The sequence below is a fragment of the Leptonychotes weddellii genome, chromosome 1 (genome assembly GCF_054177405.1).
Source record: "Leptonychotes weddellii isolate Sample4059 chromosome 1, ASM5417740v2, whole genome shotgun sequence".
NCBI classification, from domain to species: Eukaryota; Metazoa; Chordata; class Mammalia; order Carnivora; family Phocidae; genus Leptonychotes; species Leptonychotes weddellii.
This window is the reverse complement of record NC_138369.1, coordinates 13,568,391-13,588,356: the sequence shown is the minus strand read 5'-3', so window position 1 is coordinate 13,588,356 and position 19,966 is coordinate 13,568,391. Positions and strand designations below refer to the sequence as shown.

General features: G+C 39.8%; 1 protein-coding gene across 1 annotated transcript in view; it reads left to right on the top strand.

The window, feature by feature from the left end:
• Positions 1–19,966, top strand: part of SETD2 (SET domain containing 2, histone lysine methyltransferase) — a 122,801-nt gene that overhangs the window by 96,982 nt on the left and 5,853 nt on the right. Inside the window, exons 14-16 of the mRNA XM_081805561.1 lie at positions 1,439–1,573; positions 3,897–4,036; positions 6,563–6,674. Coding sequence (XP_081661687.1) covers positions 1,439–1,573; positions 3,897–4,036; positions 6,563–6,674 — 387 coding nt within the window. The remainder of the gene's footprint in view (positions 1–1,438; positions 1,574–3,896; positions 4,037–6,562; positions 6,675–19,966) is intronic.

Genomic DNA, 19,966 nt, shown 5'->3' with positions numbered 1-19,966 from the left:
GCGTTAAAAAGTCTTTTGGGGGGGCTCCTGGGTGGCTCAGTCGTTGGGCATCTGCCCCAAGAATGGGGTCTTGGGATCGAGCCCCGCATCGGGCTCCCTGCTCAGCGGGAGGCCTGCTTCTCCCACTCTCACTCCCCCTGCTTGTGTTCCCTCTCTCGCTGTGTCTCTCTCTGTCAAATAAATAAAATCTTAAAAAAAAAAAAAAATGTTGTATTCTTCTTCTCTTTTTCTCGGTGCCTTCTCAGTACTTACTCATCCAGAAATCTCGTTAGCTCCATTGGCCTCTTCAGACTCCTTGGTTATTTACTGGTATCATTTGGAATGGTTATATTTTGTATTTTGGGTACTTATCAATCAATATATGCCTCTGAAATCATTTTATGTGGTAGAATCTCAGTTTGAGGATCAAAATCTGTCTTTAAGTACAGGATAATAAGACAACAGGGTTATTTTTTAGGGTTGTCACCTCTTCTTTTTTTTTTTTTTAAGATTTTATTTATTTATTTGACAGAGAGAGAGGAGAGCACAAGTAGGCAGAGTGGCAGGCAAATGGAGAGGGAGAAGCAAGCTCTCCGCTGAGCAGGGAGCCGGATGTGGGGCTCGATCCCAAGACCCCAGGATCATGACCTGAGCCGAAGGCAGCCGCTTAACCGACCGGGCCACCCAGGCGCCCCTGTTGTCACCTCTTCTTTAAGCAGTTTTTCTTTTGATGAGAACTAATTCCAGAGTAGGTGTAAGTTGCAGCCATGGCACTTTTTTAGGTAACTCCAGGTGTGGGAGATACCAACCTTTCATGGTGGTCGGGACTCGGGACTAAATGAGACAATGTATATGAAAGGGCTTCAAGCTTCATAAAGCATGGTATGAATCCGTGCGTCGTAAGAATTTTGGATGAAATGAATTCTGCTGTCGTCCTTGGAAGGAGCTGTATTATCGAAGACTACAGAAAGCTAAAAGACAAGTTTAAAATTCGATCACCATCTTACTTCCTCTGCTACAAATCCCTCACTGTCTTTGACATTTTCTGGTCAGAACAACCTGGTAGTTTTTAGTTGGTGCTATAAAGGCTCTCTGCAAAGAGCCCTGGGTAGCGGTCTCTTGGATATCCTAAGTGCCGCACTCCAGTACTGTGGCCTCGGACAGCTCCTAGGAGCCGCCCCCCCGCACTGCCCCCCAGTTTTTTTTTTTTCTGGGTTTCTTTTTGTTTTTTAAATGATAAAACCAAGGTAAGTAAATGACTAGGGAATTATTAAAAAAAAGAAAAGAAAGAAACTTCTGTGTTTGCAACGAGTTTTACACATTTGTATCCAAATATTCTTTACTAAAAGTTTTTAAAAATTAATGGATTCCAGTAAGATGATGCCAACTTCGAAATTAATTACTGCTGTATTAGAGCTAGAAACGTCTAAATTGTGGATTTCTTCATTTTATCTTTTAGAGTTATGCCCAGCCAAGTCTTCAGTATATCCAGGGACAACAGATTTTCACCGCTCACCCGCAAGGAGTGGTGGTCCAGCCAGCCGCGGCCGTGACGACAATAGTCGCCCCAGGGCAGCCTCAGCCCTTACAGCCAGTAAGAAATATTTCAGTTGATAAAATGCTCATTGGCTGCGTACCTCATCTTTAGAAGGTTTACTTTTTTTTTTTTGTTTTTTTTTTTTTTTACTGTTTTTTGTTTTTAACTTTTGTAGTCCCCAGTTTCACTCAAGGGCTTGTGTCCCTGAGGAAGCATTACTCAGCCATTTTTTAAAAAATTCTGTAGAATTAACGGCAGTGTTGATAGATACGTATTTTGCTTCTGGTATCCCTTTTATTTGTAATTTTAACTGACCTTGTATTTTTATACTTTGCTGTGAATTTCTAATGTAACAATTTTCTCAAGTAGCTGTTTTTATTTTATGGAGCACTAGAATATGATACTACACTAGACACCACAGACTAGTGGTAAAAAAAATGAGTGATATACTTCACTATACTTGTTGTACAATATGGTATTCTGCCACATATGGAGAAGGATATGGTGAAATCTTGATGAAGTGGGAAATAGGAGGCTGGCATTGGAAGCAATTGAGCAGCCAAACAGAATAACTTACCCATTAGCACTTTGGAATTCTGATAGTCGGAGAAGCCTCCTGCAGCATCATCTGAGTGATAGTGGCTTTTGACAGGTAGGACAGTGAGTGGGGATGGAGTATAAGGACAGCGCGTGAAGACAGTTGGGGGCCAAGACTGTTTGCACTTCCAGCAGGTATTTGAGGGATTGCTATGAGTTGGGCCCTTCTGGGAACTCTTAATACAAACCTAAGCTTCCATTCCTATCCTTAGAAGCTGACATTCCACTAAGAGTTGAGGATCACAGTGAATAATCCTAAAAGTAGAGATTAGTGTCACAAAAGGTGCAGATAGTTTGAGGAGGGAAAGAATCATTTCCAAGTGTGGGAAGGATTAGTAATTTGGTAAGTTCTGAATGATTTGAAGTAGTCCTTTTTTTTTTTTTTTTTTTTTTGGATTTGAAAAGTGGCACAAAAGCTTAGGGAAGAGCGGTCACTTTATAGGCTAGAGGACTACAGGAATGAAGCAGAACTGAGCAGGACACCAAAAAATAGCAGCTACCTCAAGTAGGGATTAGTGGTATACACAAAGCAGTGATGCTCAAAGACCTAGGTTCGCTTAAAAGTGGTCACATTTTGGGGCGTCCGGGTGGCTCAGTCGTTAAGCGTCTGCCTTTGGCTCAGGTCATGGTCCCAGGGTCCTGGGATCGAGCCCCGCATCGGGCTCCCTGCTCCACGGGAAGCCTGCTTCTCCCTCTCCCACTCCCCCTGCTTGTGTGCCCTCTCTCCCTGTGTCTCTGTCAAATAAATAAAATCTTAAAAAAAAAAAAAGTGGTCATATTTTATCTGAGCCTGGGATCTTGGGTTCCTCTTTGCCCAAGCAAAGGTAAAGCTAGAAAAATGATTCTTTGTTAACTGGCTTACATAGAATAAACAGTTAAGGGCATATATTCTTATAACAACTTATTATGAGTCTGCTAGAGCTACTATAACAAAATGCCACAAACCGAGAGGCTTAAACAACAGAAATTTATTTTCTTAACCGTTCTAGAGGCTAGAAGTCTATAAGATCAGACGTCGGCAGGCTTCGTGTCTCCTGGGGCCTCTCCTTGGTTTGCAAGTGGCTGTCTTCTCACTGGACCTTCCCCTGGCCTTTTCTCTGCCCACATTCCCTGATGTCCCTTCCTCTTATGAGCGCACCAGTCCTGTTGGATTAGGGCACTACCCTTATGACCTCATTTAACTTTAATTCCCTCTTTAAAGGCGCTCTCTCCAAATAGTCACATTGGGAGTTAGGGCTCCAACATATGAATTTGGGGGAAACAATTCAGTCCCTAATAGTGATTGTGAAGTTTTTATGTTTTTCAAAATGTGACATTAAATTTTTTTAATATAAATATGAAGTTTCAAACATACAGAAAAATTGATAATGGATAAATGTTAACATTCTGTCATACTTGCTTTTCAGATTTTTTCTTTAAAAAGAGAGAGAGAACTCTATATAAAGCTAATTCAGCTCATCAGTATCCTGAAGTTGGTATATGCCATTTAGCATTGGTTTTATTAAGGTTGCAAGATACTGCTCTAGATACTGAGCTGCTGAGTCTTTTTAAATGTGATCTCTTGGATGGTGAACTTGGAGCCAACTGTCAGTTTTCTGATAGATCCCTAAAGCTATTCATATACACCATCTCTGATCATTTCCCAGATTGGCCCTTGCTTTATCTTTTTTTAAAAGAAGAGGTGGATGTATGTTTTTACATATTGCTTAAGTAGGCTATGTTGTCCTTTTCAGCTAGATTAGAAGAGATGTCACTGATCAAGAATTTGTGTGTTTCTTTTTAGCCTGAAATGGTAGTGACAAATAATCTACTGGATCTGCCACCTCCCTCTCCTCCCAAACCAAAAACCATTGTCTTACCTCCCAACTGGAAGACAGCCCGAGATCCAGAAGGGAAGATTTATTACTACCATGTGATCACAAGGTAAGAAGGGCTTTTGGGGGGGCTCCTGGGTGGCTCAGTTGGTTAAGCGACTGCCTTTGGCTCAGATCATGATCCCAGGGTTCTGGGATTGAGTCCCACATCAGGCTCCCTGGTCGGCAGGGAGCCTGCTTCTCCCTCTCCCTCTGCCTGCCTCTCTGCCTACTTGTGCTCTCTCTCTCTCTCTGTCAAATAAATAAATAAAATCTTTAAAAAAAAAAAAAGGCGGTTGGGCATCCCAGATCAGCTTTCAGTTGTTCAAAGGAGCTGCCATCATAAGCGGAGATTTATGGATATTGGCTTGATGTCATTGTCTGTTGTTCATTGTGCTTGAGGGCTGCTAGATTTCCAGAATCACATCTTAAATGTTACGTCATACCTTAGACTTTAGTCCTTTTTAAAAGATAGATATATTTTGGTGTATTTTTAATCTGCAGGACTCTTGGAGAAAACTAATGTTAAAAAGATAATGACTTCATCTAACATTGTGTAGGTATCAGGGGTCATGAGCAAACCTTTTCTATAAAAGGCCAGATATAATGAATATTTTAGGCTTTGCCAGTCAGTCTCTGTCACAACTACGCAATTCTGCCGTTGTGCAAATAGCCCATAGACCATATATAAGTGAATGGTCATGTCTGTGTCCAATAAAACTTGATTTACAAAATAGGAGGCCAGATTTGGCCCATGAGCCATAGTTTGATGACCTCTATTATATGTAAAAAGCCCAAATTATCTTTTACCTAGAAGCTTAAAAAATGCATACATCTTTTAGACAGATAGCTTTATGTGAATATATGTGCTTTCTGTGTGTTTGTGTGTGTGTATGTGTACACTCATTGGTATATAATCTTAAGTGAGTTGTTGGGATACATGTTTTATAATCTTTTTACCAATCTATATAGAACTTTATTAGTTATAGATATATAGAACTACATTATTTTTAGTGCATGCTTATACTTTGTTTCAGGGGTCAGCAAATTATGCCCACAGGCCACTTGTATTTGCAAATAAAGTTTTTGGGGGAACACAGCCACCCCCGTTTATTTAGGAGTTATTTATGGCTGCTTTCACACTATAATGGAAGAGTAGAGTAGTTGTGACAGAGACCATATGGCCCACAAAGTCAAAGATATTTACTCTTTGATCATTTATAGAAAAAAAGTTTGCCAAATCCTGCTCTCTTGTATGGCTGTACAAAAATAACCCACCCTCATTGTTGGATTTTCACTGTTTTAAATATAACTCCAATCTTACTACCTTCTTTGGGTTGATTTCTAGAGGTGGAGTTGTTGGTTAAAAGAGATGGACATTTTAAATTGATAATTATTGTCAGCTTACCATTAAAAAAAATTGTAGCAATGTAGCCTCCCACAAAAAGTATACAATAGTGCCTTTTTCTTTATGTAGTTTCTTCTAATCTTGTAAATCTAATAGGTGAGAAATCTTACTTTCATTTTTAATTCTTTTATTGTTGAAATGGACCATCTTCAGTAAATTATTGGCCACTTGTATCTTTTGTGAATTGCTTGTTTGGGACATCTACCCATTTTCTGTCATTATTGTTAGATCTTTTTATCAAGAGTATTGCAAATGTCTTTGTAATGTCTTACGAGTTTAAAAATTTCATACAGTCAAATATTTTCCTTTATGCTTTATCAAGTGTCTATGATGTTGCCGACTAAAGATGCCACGGTAGGAGAGCAGAAGACCGCAGCGGCAGGACTAGCCAGCCAGATAGGCTGCTAGTTCTCTGAGGCTTTTGACATTTTAAGTGATTTTCCTTATAGCGTTCCCTGTGGCAGCTGACTTCAGACTCCTGAACAGGAATTTTCCTACTTCCAGTTGTTATCTCACAGATCTAGCTTAAGAAACAAAAAAAATCTGTGCTTGCGTATTTTCAAAGCAACTAATAAACATGCAGTGAGTTAACACGGTAGAACCCTTCTTCTTGCAGTTGAGAATATTTTGAGCTGAGGGCACAAGTTTTTAAACCTGAAGTCTTTTCCATGCTGTCAGTCATTAAAGCAAAGGGGCACAACCACAGACGAGAAGGCTCCTAAAGCAAGGAACAATTTTCTCACTTGGCCAAGGATTGTGAGGAGTGTGTTGTGATTCATTTTATTTGGTCCAAGTACATGCTAGGCACAATCACTATTGGTCTCTTCACCTGCAGAGGGGAGGCAAAGGCAAGCACTGACTCCATGTACTTCTCAGGTTTTGTTAAATCCTCTTTCCAGAACATTAAGAGCCAGGTGAGAAATAGGATGTTTGGTTTTACTGCTCCTTTGACACCCAGTAAACATTGCCACCTCATTGGCTAGAGAAATACGGTGGGCTAGATGATGTATGTCTCTGGGATAGAATCATGCTGCTGGGAAGATAGCAAAAGAATGTCTCTATCTTATGAAGCTGACTTATTCTATGCCTCATTATATATGTTGTATTTCATGTGTATATGAGTAGAGATGCCTGTGCCAGAGTTCTCTGCTTTCTGGCCATGACAGCATGGCTGTTCTTACCTTCTAGGCAGACTCAGTGGGATCCGCCTACTTGGGAAAGCCCAGGAGATGATGCCAGCCTTGAGCATGAAGCGGAGATGGACCTGGGAACCCCAACATATGATGAAAACCCCATGAAGGTGAGTGTGGCTTACACGTGTTTTCTGATCATTTGGGAATCTACGTCCTGTCATTTTGCAGGGCCAGTAGTGTGTGGTCTTGTGATTCTATTTTCCTTATTGTTCTGGAGAATTAACACATGTAATAAATACTGGACAGGACTAGGAAATCCAAACAGTACAGAAGTATGGTATGTAGAGCAAAAAATAAAAGCCCTCACTTTCTTTTCAGCTGCTCTCCTATCGTCTTCCCTCTGTGGAGATGAATACTGTTAACTAGTGCAGGAATTCTCAACTGAGAGCAGTTTTGCTCCCCAGAGGACATTTGATAATAATATTTAGAGACATTTTTGGTTGTTACAACTGAGGGGATGCTACTGGCTTCTAGGGGGTAGAGGCCAGGGAAGTTATGAACTATCTTACAGTGCACAGGACAGCCTCCCACAACAAAGAACTGGCCCAAAATGTCAATAGTGCCAAGGTTGTGAAACCTTTCTTTGGCATATGTTCTTCTAGACCTTTCTGGAAAACATACACACATACAGGTGTTTTTCTTTTTCTTTTTTTTTTTTTTCCCCATTTTAAACACACAAATACAATCATGGTATTTATACTCCATCATAACCTCCTTTAATATATCTCAGCTCTTTGGGTACTTGGCTGGCTCAGTCAGTGGAGCATGCGACTCTTGATCTTGGGGTTGTGAATTTGAGCCCCACGTTGGGTGTAGAGATTACTTAAAATCTTAAAAAATATCTATCTTAGCTGTTTCCTTGTACATCTGCTGCATTCTCCTTGATGCTCTATGTTTCTTTTTAAATGTGTTTTAGCTCATTAACTGAAATCTTACATAGATGGTATAGTTTAGTGTCCTGCCATTTGGGATTGATGGGTCTGGGAAAACGTTAACTGTTTACATAAAACCTCACCAAAGGAGTATTCCACACACCCCCACCTTTTTTTTTTTTTTTTTTTTTAAGAGTTGGGACAAATATTTTACTATGGAGATATTATTTTAGAACAAAGAAGGCAAAAAGCTTATTCCTCATCTCTCCCTCTGACAAAACAGTAAATAGGATTAGAGACCAAGTAAATTAAATACACAGTGACTGAATTATAACCATTTCTATCCCTATTTGTAACAGGACTCACTGTCTCCTAGGGTGAGGTGTCTTGAGTGAAATCAAAGACCGTATTTCTGTGTCCTAAGATCTGAATAGTAATTTTTTTATTTTTTATTTTTTAAAAAAGATTTTATTTATTTATTTGACAGAGAGAGACACAGTGAGAGAGGGCACACAAGCAGGGGGAGTGGGAGAGGGAGAAGCAGGCCTCCTGCTGAGCAGGGAGCCTGATGTGGGGCTCGATCCCAGGACCCTGGGATCATGACCTGAGCCGAAGGCAGACGCTTAACGACTGAGCCACCCAGGCGCCCTGTGTGTATATATATATATATATATATTTTTTTTTTTTTTTAAACAAGAAGAGTCACTTAACTAGTTAAGTCATTGGAGAGGTAGGGAGAGGGAAGAGGGCAGAAGGGAAGGAGCTGGAGTGAGAGAATAAAGTGAAAACAACATACCTTCTTTCACATTTTACTCACTTTGGGAGAAATGTTTTTCTTCCTTCATATATTTGGCATTTGCCAAAAAAAGTATGTACTTAAGTTAAATCCATGTGGAACTTGCTAAATTTCAGATGAATCATTTGAGTCACTTAACCGCATCACTGTAGCTGTGCTATTGTCACATTTCTTGACTCATTTAGGAATATGCCCAGAATTGTCAGGCAACTGCTACTTAAAGTATCCAGAAGCTTACAGACAAAAAACCACAGTAGCTCCCTCTTTCCAGACTTCTGTAGCTATGTTAGTTATATCTTTTGAAAAATAAACAGAAGGTATGAGAAAAGATCTCTGGTGCATACAGGAATACAGCTGAGCTCTGAGACCAGGTTTATCAAGCATGTCAAGAGACATTACCTTTTGCACCTTGACTGTTAATCATGATTCAGTCTTTTGGTCTGTAGAATACTGCTTGATTGACTGTAGGAGAAGTATAACGCAAAATCTCGCTATATACATACTACTCAAAGTGAGTATATTGATCAGGTTGTATCTGATAACATACAGAGAAAGTAAGTAACATGTTCTAGTCGAGGCTGTGGGTTCTCAATTCCTGCCCTAGATTAATTATACTAGATACATACACTGAATTCCAGAAAAGCTGCTGTGCTCTAAATTCACATGATATTCACAGTGACAACTGTGGAAAAATATATGGGTGTATAATTAATTTTTAGTGGAAAACTATTCTAATCTATAAACATACTGGAGCGTCAGTTCAAAGTTAGGACTAGAATTAATACTGGTGTTGTGGTCAATAGATGGCAAAGTAACAGACTTAGTTTGGTTGATCAGATTTGAAAGTTGGGAGGGAATAGTCCACAGGTGGACTGTGTACGGATGCATGTATCCCTTTCATGAATTGTAAATATGAAGCTCTTACTGCATGCTTATGTTGTGAAAGCTTGTGTGAAATTTGAAGGGCCAGACCTCGGCCAGGAAATTGGTCAGAGCATGGTGGATATAACTTGACTATGATTAAGGAACTTGAGAAAGAAAAAAATAGCTTTCTGTGGCTATAGAGAAGTGTTTTCTCCTCGGGTCTCTACTTAGGGGTTTAAACCACCAACTAAAAATTACAATTTTTGTTTTAATTGTGTAGTGAGATAATGAGATGACCCCCAAGATGAAATTCCACTTGGGAATGACTAAAATGGTGGAATTTCCCCTGTCTGATAATGGAAGAGTGTTCCTTGGTACTCTTCTTAAAATGTCAGCGATAAGGGGCGCCTGGGTGGCTGAGTTGGTTGAGCGTCTGGCTCTTGATTTCAGCTAGGTCATGATCTCAGGGTTGTGAGATCGAGCCCTGCGTAAGCACTGGGCATGGAGCCTGCTTAAGATTCTCTTTCTCGGGCGCCTGGGTGGCTCAGTTGGTTGGGCGACTGCCTTCGGCTCAGGTCATGATCCTGGAGTCCCGGGATCGAGTCCCGCGTCGGGCTCCCTGCTCAGCGGGGAGTCTGCTTCTCCCTCTGGCCCTCCCCCTCTCATGTGCTCTCTCTCTCTCTCAAATAAATAAATAAAATCTTAAAAAAAAAAAAAAAGGATTCTCTTTCTCCCCGTCCCTCTGCCCCTCCCTCCTCTAAATAAATAAATAAGTGAGTAAATAAATAATAAAATACCAGCGATGAGAGGGAAGATTTTCTGTTTTCAAATAACGGTACCACACCACTCATGAGCTTAAATTTAAATTAGTGGTCTAATGTAAGAGACTGCAAAGAACTCGGTGTATTTTTAATACTTTTTTGAAGCCTGGTAATAGGCTTCTGAAAAAATAATATATTTTAACTATATACTATTACTTTCTGTTTAATACGTGAGCATGTATTTTATCCCTCAAGGTGTGTTTCATTTGTTACAGAAGGACAGACCAGGAAAGTTAAGAAATCAGCATATTTGCAGGGGTGCCTCAGTGGCTCAGTCGGTTAAGCGTCTGCCTTCGGATCAGGTCATGATCCCAGGGTCCTGGGATCGAGCCCCACATTGGGCTCCCTGCTGAGCAGGGAGCCTGCTTTGGCCTCTCCCTCTGCCTGCTGCTTCCCCTGGTTGTACTCTCTCTCTGTCAAATAAATAAATAAAATCTTAAAAAAAAAAAAAAGAAATCTGCACATTTGCATTTATAGCAGAGAGGTGTTTGAAGGACTGTACTGTATACTTGTAAGAGTACTAGAATTTTCTCCAACCCGTATAGTGTAGCCTTTCTCTAGCATTTCTTAAAGGCTAGCCTCCTGACATTTGTTTCAATTATATCATTAAATTATTTCAGGAATGTTAAGCAACAGACAACAAGGAGTCCATTCAGGGGTCTGCAAAAGCAAATATAAATCCAGTGCTTAACTCAAAAATAACTCTCATATATCACTATGCTCCTGTGTGTCAGGATAAAGGGATGGTGCATGTGTAAGGATGAGAAGGAGTGGGAAATTAGAAAGAGGAAACATTCCTCCTACCTCTTAATTGCCTAAGAGGGGTTACAGAGTGAGACTTCTTTTTTTTTTTTTAAGATTTTATTTATTTGTCAGAGAGAGCACAAGCAGGGAAAGCGGCAGGCAGAGGGAGAAGTAGACTCCCCACAGAGCAGGGAGCCCTATGCGGGACTCAAACCCAGGACTCTGGGATCATGACCTGAGCCAAAGGCAGACATTTAACCAGCTCAGCCACCCAGGCATCCCCAGAGTGAGATGTCTAATGGAGATTCAAAGATGTCTGCTTTCAGAGAAAATAGGAGAGAAATTTTTCTGTTCTTCTTCTTTGCTATAGTACAAATACATACATAACTCTCTCTTGGAATTCGAATCATAATGAGTGTGCACAAAGTAATTAGGCTGCCAAATATAGTTCTTATTGTGAACAAATAGTGATAGGTTAGAGGTGTCTTCTCTCCCACATGGAATCAGAGTCAGACCAAAACAGGGCTTTTATAACTTCAGTTCCTTGAGTGCATTTGACTGTTAGTGAAATAGGTGTACCATTTCTACCTGAGCAGAAGATAAAAATAATTTGAAAAGGTTTTACACCTAATGTTCGATTTTATGTAAATGACACCTTTGGTAACCAGCTTGAAACATTCTAGCCATGTAATTCAGAATAAAGGAAAACAAACTGTCTTTCTACGGCCATTTACTTTTGTCTAAACTTTTTCTCCCTATTCTTGCACGTAAAATACTTTGTTGTTTGCGGCATCTTTAATATTACACCTTCGTATTTGCAAATGCTCTTTCAGTTGTGAATAACAAAAATGCAGCTCAAACCAGCATGAACATAAAAAAAGACATATTGGCCTGTTTACTTGGGAGTCAAAGATTATTACAGTCTTTGATTCTGCTTCCCTCAATGTGTAAACATGGCAAGCGTCAAATCTGGAAATTCTTTTAAGGAGAACAGCCCAGTAATAGTTGGGAGTCATGTGTAAAGCACTGTGTGCTGTCGGTGAGGGTAAAGGATGATAGTGGTGTGACCTGAGACCCCACCACTCAAATAGCTTACCTGGTCATGGGGTGATCACTGAGAGTCCTGTGTTAACTGTCTTTGATTTTCAGTTAGTGATTCACATATAGAAGCAGTCAGATTAGTTTCTGGATCACCAGGAGCTGAGTCAACCTCAGCTCTTATGAAGTAAGAGTTCAGTGATCTTGGAGTATGAATAATGAGCACGATTTTGGCATTGTTTTGGTCCATTATCCTGGAGGGTAGAAGAGAATACTTGTGAAATCCACTCAAGTGCTGTGTACCCGTGGAAGCTGGGAGAAGGCTGACCAGCACCTGTAGCAGAAGGCTGCCCCATCCATATGGGAAATTTCTGAGTGGGCAGTGATGGGGTGAATTGCCTGACTTCAGGAACATTTACATTACTTGGTGAAGGGCACTTTTGGCCATGTAGGAGAGCTGTTCTTCAGAGATTTTTCAAAATCTACTCACAGAGAAGAAATAAACTATATATGAAATTTTCACAGGTTAAATATTTAAGAAAGTTTTGTACAGATTTTGGCTTTAGGTTCTTTACCTATCAAGAACAAAAGGAGGGCGCCTGGGTGGCTCAGTTGGTTAAGCGACTGCCTTCGGCTCAGGTCATGATCCTGGAGTCCTGGGATCGAGTCCTGCATCGGGCTCCCTGCTCAGCAGGGAGTCTGCTTCTCCCTCTGACCCTCCCCCTCTCATGCTCTATCTCATTCTCTCTCAAATAAATAAATAAAATCTTTAAAAAAAAAAAAAAGAACAAAAGAAGGAGGTTTATTCAGCTTATCTATGACATAGAGGTACTTAATAAAATACTGATTGAATGAATCTGTCAGAGTAGCTGAGTGGCTCCTTGATTTCTACAATGTTTATGTCTCAAGGCTTCTGTCACAGCCCTAAAATTCGGAATGGGGCTACAGATAGAGGAATCTGTAAGCACCAATGCAGAACAATTCAGATTCTTACGAGTGGTTTTATAACATACCTTTTCATTACCCATAACTCTGACAGTCTCTGCCTTTTAATTGGTGTGTTTAATCTATGGTCATTTTAGTAAATGTGTCAATAAGGTTGGGTGTAAGATCTATCCCCTTACTATTTTCTAATATTTCATCTGTCTTCTATGGGGGGGGTTTGTGCTTTCTTTTGGATTAATTTATATTTTCCCTAAAATATTTCATTGGCTTTTCTTTTTTTTTTTTTTTTAAGATTTTATTTATTTATTTGAGAGAGAGAATGAGAGAGAGCACATGAGAGGGAAGAGGGTCAGAGGGAGAAGCAGACTCCCTGCTGAGCAGGGAGCCGGATGCGGGACTCGATCCAGGGACTCCAGGATCATGACCTGAGCCGAAGGCAGTCGCTTAACCAACTGAGCCACCTAGGCGCCCTTTATTGGCTTTTCTATTGGCTTACTAATCATTCCTCTTTGTTTTACTTTTTAGTAGTTGCTCTAAGGAGTGGTTATCAGAGTGTAGTGTGGAGACCTTAGGGATTTTAAGACCCTTTCAAGGGAACCATGAGGTCAAAACTATTTTCACAGTAATACTAAAATATCATATGCCTTTGCCACTCTCATCCATTCACAAGTATACCATGGAATTTTCCAAAGGGTACATGAAACGATTGAATACAGAAGGAAATGAGAAGAATCCAGCTGTCTTCTGTTAAGCCTGACGTTAGATTTCCAAAATGTAAAACTGTGCCACTCTTACCAATTTCTTTAGTTTTGGAAAAGAAAGTTATCTTTTCACAAAAAAAATTATATTCACATATGATGGGTTTGTTAACGCTGTTTCAAAATAAATATTTTTTTCTGTTTGAATTTATTTTTTTAAGATTTTCTTTGAGAGAGAGAGTGTGCACACAAACTGGGGGGATGGGAAGAGGGAGAAGCAGACTCCCCACTGAGCAGGGAGCCAGATGTGGGGCTCAATCCCAGGACCCTTGGATCATAACCTGAGCTGAAGGCAGATGCTTAACCATCTGAGCCACCCAGGCGCCCCTGAATTGAATTTCTAATATGGTAAATTTGGATAGATAGAACCCATATGAACAAAAGCTCTCTGGGGTCCTCAGTATTTGAAGAGCAAAAAGGAATCCTGGGACCTAAAAGTTTGAGAACCACTGCTCTGTAGCTTACAATATGAATATTTATCTTATTATAGTGTCCTATTGTATCAAATACCATTTTATCGATAATTCTAAGAACCTACTTACATTTTGCCTCCCTCCTGTCCATTGTTCTGTTATTGACATACTTTTTTTTTCATTCTTTCATATGCTATGAACCCCAGAATTCATTATTATTTTTTGCTTTAAGCAGTTTGTTATGTTAAAGAAATTTTTTTAAACTTGGGAGCAGTCTTTTATTTACCCACGTATTTGCCATTTTTCGTACTCTTTATTCTTTCATGTAGATTTGAGCTTTTTCTGGAATCCTTTTCCTTTAGACTGAAGAATTTCCTTTAATATTTCCAGTATTTCAGGTCTAATGGTGATGAATTCTCTGTTTTTGTTTGTCTGAAAAAGGTCCTTGTCTTTCCTCTTTTTTTTAATAGACTGTTTTTAGAGCAGTTTTAGGTTCACGTCAAAATTGAGTGGAAAGTACAGAGTTTCTATATAATACCCCTGTCACCACACATGCACAGCTTTCCCCCACTATCAACAACCTGCCAGAGTGGCCCATTTATTACAGTGAACCTACATTGACATGTCACTATCACCCAAAGTCTGTAGTTTGCATTAGGATTCTTGATGTTGTACACTCTGTGGGTTTGATAAATGTGTAATGGTATGTATCTACCGTATCAAACAGAATAGTTCACTGCCCTAAATACCTTCTGTGCATCCCTCCCTCCTTTGCCACCTCCCTCATCCCTATCCCTGACAACCACTGATCTTTTTACTGTCTTTCTAGTTTTGCTTTTTACAGAATGTCATATAGTTGGACTCATATAGTATGTCACCTTTTCAGATTGATTTCTTCCACTTAGCATTATACATTTAAGGTTCCTTCATATCTTTTCATGACTTGCTAGCTCATTTCTTTTTAGCACTGAATAATATCCCATTGTCTGGATTGACCACAGTTTATATATTTGTACTCTAGCTGCTGAAGGACATCTTGGTTGCTTCCAAGTTTGTGCAAGTTTTTTATGGGCATAAATTTTCCATTCATTTGGGTAAATACCCAGAATCATGGGTATGGATCATATGATAAGAGTATGTTTAGTTTTGTAAGAAACTGCCAGACTACCTTTGTTTTTGAAGGATATTTTCACTGGATAGAGAATTCTAAGTTGATACTTTATTTTTCCCTTTCACCACTTTAAAAGATGTTATTCCATTTTTTCCTTACTTATAGTTGTTTCTAAGAGAAAGACTATACTTTGTACCCCCAAATATGTTTTTCCTCCTTTCTGTCTGCATGGAGAAAACCCTAATCTTATAATTGGTTTTTAAAAGAATTTGATTGTGATGTACCTTGGTGTTGTCTTCTTTGTGTTTAACCTCTGGTTTTTTTAGCTTTTTGGATCTGTGGATGGATACTTTTCATCAAATATGGAAATAGATTTTTTTATTTCAGTTATATTTTTCAGCTCTAAAGTTTCAGTTTGGTTATTTTTAATACTATCAATTTCTTTGCTATTTATATTTTCTTTTATATCCTTGAATGTTTATAATGTTGAGCTTCTCTTTTATTTCTGGACATGTTTCTAGTGATTGATTTTTCTGTGGTTATCAGATTAAAATCTTCTTGCTTCATGTGCATCCAGAAATTTTCATTTGAACACTGGACATTGTGATTGTTATGTCATTGAGTTTCAGAATTTTATTTTCCATTAAAAACTGACGGGTTTTGTTTTTAATTTTTGTTAGGTTGGGTCCAGAGTAGTCTTTTCTTTTGGAATGACTGCTACTATCCAAGATACGGTCTTTCTGGGGTCTCTGCTGAATGCCTTGGGTTAACACCAAGGTCTCTTCACTCCAACTGGTAGAAGCTCAGATGTTTCCCAGCCTTCTGTGAGCTCTGGAAATTGTTAGTTTATAGCTCATCTCAGACACTTTGAACTCCAGTCTTATCTCCTCAGCTCACTGAGACCAGCATGCTATGCTGTGCTTAGGTGTTGCTCCCTGCTCTGGGGTCTGGTACACGTGGAAAGCCAGGATACTCAGGGCATACCTCCTTTTTTCCCTTGTTTCTGGGATTGTAATCCAGTGCTGCTTAATGTCCAGTGTATGGCAACTGTTGTTCCTGTATTTTGTCTAGTGTTTTGGTTGTTTACAGTGAGAGAGATAGTTTGTTAACAGTTAACTTGTCACCGCCAGGAGCGCAAGTCTGTGGAGGGCTTTAAAAAAAACAAAACAAAAACTTAATTGAGGTATAACATACCTAACATAAAATTTAGTTGTCTTATGTTTATAGTTCAGTGACTTAATAAATTTACCAAGTTATGCAACCATTACTATAATCTGTTCTTACAACATTTTTATGCCCCCCAATAAGATTTTTCATATCCCTTTACAGTTAATCCCCTTACCTATCCCAGCCCAACCACAGTTTATTTCATTCTTGATAGATTCACCTTTCCTGGACATTTCATATAAGTGGAATTATATAACGTATGGTCTTTTGTGACTGGTTTCTTACATAGTGTAATGTTTTCAAAGTTCATCCTTGTTATCATATGTATCCAAATTTCATTTTTATGACTGAATAATATTCCCTTGCATAGATGTACCACATTTTGTTTATCCATTCACCGGTTGGTGGACATTTGGGTTGTTTCCACTCTTTGGTTGTTATGAATAATGGTATATGGACATTTGTGTTGGGAGTTTTGGACATGCATTTTCAGTCCTCTTAGGTGGATACTTAGGAGTGGAATTGGCTGGGTCATAGGATTAATTTGTGTTTAGCTTTCAAGAAACTGTCAAACCATTTTTCTAAAGTAGCTGTATCAGGGGCACCTGAGTGGCTCAGTGGGTTAAGCATCTGCCTTCAGCTTGGGTCGTGATCTCAGGGTCCTGAGACTGAGGCCCGCATCAGGCTCCCTGCTCACTGGGGAGTCTGCTTCTCCCTCTCCTTCTCCCCACCCCACTCGTGCTCTCTCTCTCAAATAAAATCTTAAAAATAATAAATAAAAGTAGCTATATCATTGTACATTTCTACCCCAGCAGTGTATGAAGGTTCCGTAGGAGAGTTTTTATAGAAACAGGTATCCAAGGGGAAAATCCCACGAGTGTTATGTACTTCCAGCAAAAAACTCTGTGGACATTCACTCTGTATCTTAGCTTCTTAGCCTTTTATTTCTGATTTGTCAGCTTTACCATTTCTTGTATTTCTGTGAGAAAAATCTAAACGAAAGACATCTATCTATTCTTTGTTATTAACTCTTTGAACTGGATGTAACAGATGAAAGAACAAATGAGTTTTGATCTTCCAACCAAACTTGCCCTGAAGCACAAGTCAAAGGCTTGAGGTGTCAGTCTTTGGATCCCTTTCCAGACCATAGTTCTAACATCAGTATCTACTCTGACTTGGATAACTAGGGACTTACTTGGATCCAACCTTCCTAACCAGTTTATACCTGTACTCACCTCACTAGCATCTCAAAAGACAGGAGAAGGATGCCTGTGGGGTATGTTTTTATTCCTTCCGTCCAACTTTTTTTCATCTTTAGGGCTTTCGGGTAGGTTTTAATCCCCTTGGAGATACAGATTGTACCGTTGTATATTTTCATTAACTTATAGGCCTTGTGTGAGGTATTAGGGATAGAAAGAGAAATAAAACTGAATACTAGTCTTCAGGAAGTTCATTCTAAAAGAAAGAGCACATCAGGGCACCTGGGTGACTCAGTCGGTTGAGTGTCTGACTCTGGATTTTGGCTCAGGTCATGATCTTAGGATTGTGAGCTCGAGTCCCGTGTCAGGCTCTGCGCTGGGCGTGGAGCCTGCTTAAGATTCTCTCTTTAAAAAAAAAAAAAGATAGAAAGAAATAGCCACATCTATACACCAAGAACACAGTGGGATAATTGCTATATTAGAAGTCTGTACAAGGGCACCTGGGTGGCTCAGTTGGTTAAGCATCTGCCTTTGGCTCAGGTCATGATCCCAGTGTCCTGGGATCGAGCCCTGCACCTGCTTCTCCCTTTGCTGCTCCTCCTGCTTGTGTTCTCTCTCTCGCTCACTCCCTCTAAAATAAATAAATAAAATCTTTAAAAAGGAAAAAAAAAGTATGTACAAAATGCTATGGGAGCACAGTGATTAATGGTCTGAGAAGATGCATCAGTGATATGTCACAGAAAACATGATTTTACCTATAGTCAAAGTGGGCAGGAAAGAGCATTCTAGGTAGATAAAGCAGTTTTTGCAAAGGCATAAAGTCAGGATAAGACAGAGTGTATATAGGAAATATAATTTGGTACAGTGAGAGTTTGGTGCATATGGGGTAGTGAGAAAAAATATGGAAATGTAGGTCAGTTTTAAATTGTCTAAGATCTTGGTGTCCTACTAATGTGATTACTGTATGATAGGTCCTTGGGAGCCAGTGAATGCTTTTAAAGCAGGGGAATCAGTCAGATGTGTTTCCCTTGAGCAAAACAGGCTCATTTGAAAAGGTGAGATTGGTAGCAGGAAGATCAGATTGGAGAGTATTACAATAGCTTAGGCAAAGTGAGGAACCAAGAGTGGTGATGTTGGGGATTCATGCAAAGACATTTGAGAGGCATTGTGGTCAAGGCTTTGCAAATAAGTAGGTATGGAAGAGGCAAGGATGGCCCAAAGATGGCTTGGGGAGATAAAATCCCTTTATTCAGTTTAGGGGATGAAGGAAAGATCAGGAGGAGGTTTGGAAATAAGTTTAGTGTGGAATTTGAGCTTCTTATGGGATCCAGGGTAAGAATGGCTGGTAGATGGTTTGAGTCATCAGTAAATTGGTGTTTTTTTTGAAACATTAGCGGGGATAAGGTGTGGAATGGGCAGAGAATTCTTTGAGGAGTGCTATGTGATGCTGGATGGGTGGTTTTGAAAGCATTTGATGCTGAGACTAAGCATCTGTGAGAGCCCTCCTTCTCTGTTTTCCTCCAGTGTTGTTCCCTCCTCTTGATCATCTTGTGCTCTCTTCCATCATCCATCATGTGGTGAGTGTAAAGTCAAGCCTTCCCTTTGAGGACCCAGATGCGAATCATTCCTGACTGCTTGCATGATTGAGAGACAGCAATTTTTACTGCTGCTTTCTGGCTTTTAATTAACATTTAGACATAAGTGTAGTAGATATCCTAAGTGTAACTATGTTGTGTTAAAATAGTGGTTGTGGAGTGTTTGTTGGGTTGAGGGAGATGGAAGAGGATGGGATCAGATGCCAAGAGTCTTTTCAATTGATGGTCCTATCTTTGGCATTGGGGTAATTTGCAAAAGGATTCCATATGAAATCAGCTCCCAGCAATGGAGAGGGATCCAGGAAATCACATTTGAGAGAGGATTGTGAAAAACCAGAGCCCAGATCTTTGCAGAGCAGAGGGTTAAGTTGCCCAATAAGCACAGCCTGGTTGATAGCTGGGGGACCAGAGAGAAACTCCCAGGACTGTACTACACTCAGGCCAGATGGAAAGAGTAGGAGGCCTTCTGGTTCTTAGTGATGTCTTTAGGACCTTAGTTCCAGGTTTATCAGCTCCACTTTTCTGTAAGGGAAATAGATGGAGCCTGTTGTAATCTAGTCAGGCTTTTGAAACACTATTTCTAGAAACCGCCTTGGCGATCTTTTTGTTCCTGTCCAGTCCTTCCTTCTCCATTCCCCACCTTTTTGGTTTTTTTTGACAGAATGAAGTGTGGTGCCTTATTTAGAACCAAACACTGAAATAAATATTTTTGTTCTTTCTACTACCAAAGGTGGTCGTAACTCCAAAACAGAATATACTGAGCTTTTATTACTTTCAAGGCTCCTTCTTACTTCACCTTTTAATCGATGTACACAGGCTCATGCATTGCAGAATTTAGGTTGAATCATGTGTAGTGTTTCTGATAACCTCAACTTCTTCTTCTGGATTCTTGCTGCCCTGAAAGATAAAGTTCCTCCTTGAATAATGTTTTACATTTCATGTTCCAAAGGATATTTAATTAAATTCAGGGAGAGAGAAGCATTAGGTCGGTATATCCTCTCTTTGTCAGGACTCCTTCCAGCCAGGCTGCACTCCTGAGTTCCAAGGCACATGGGCTTGTGACGTGGTCATTTCCG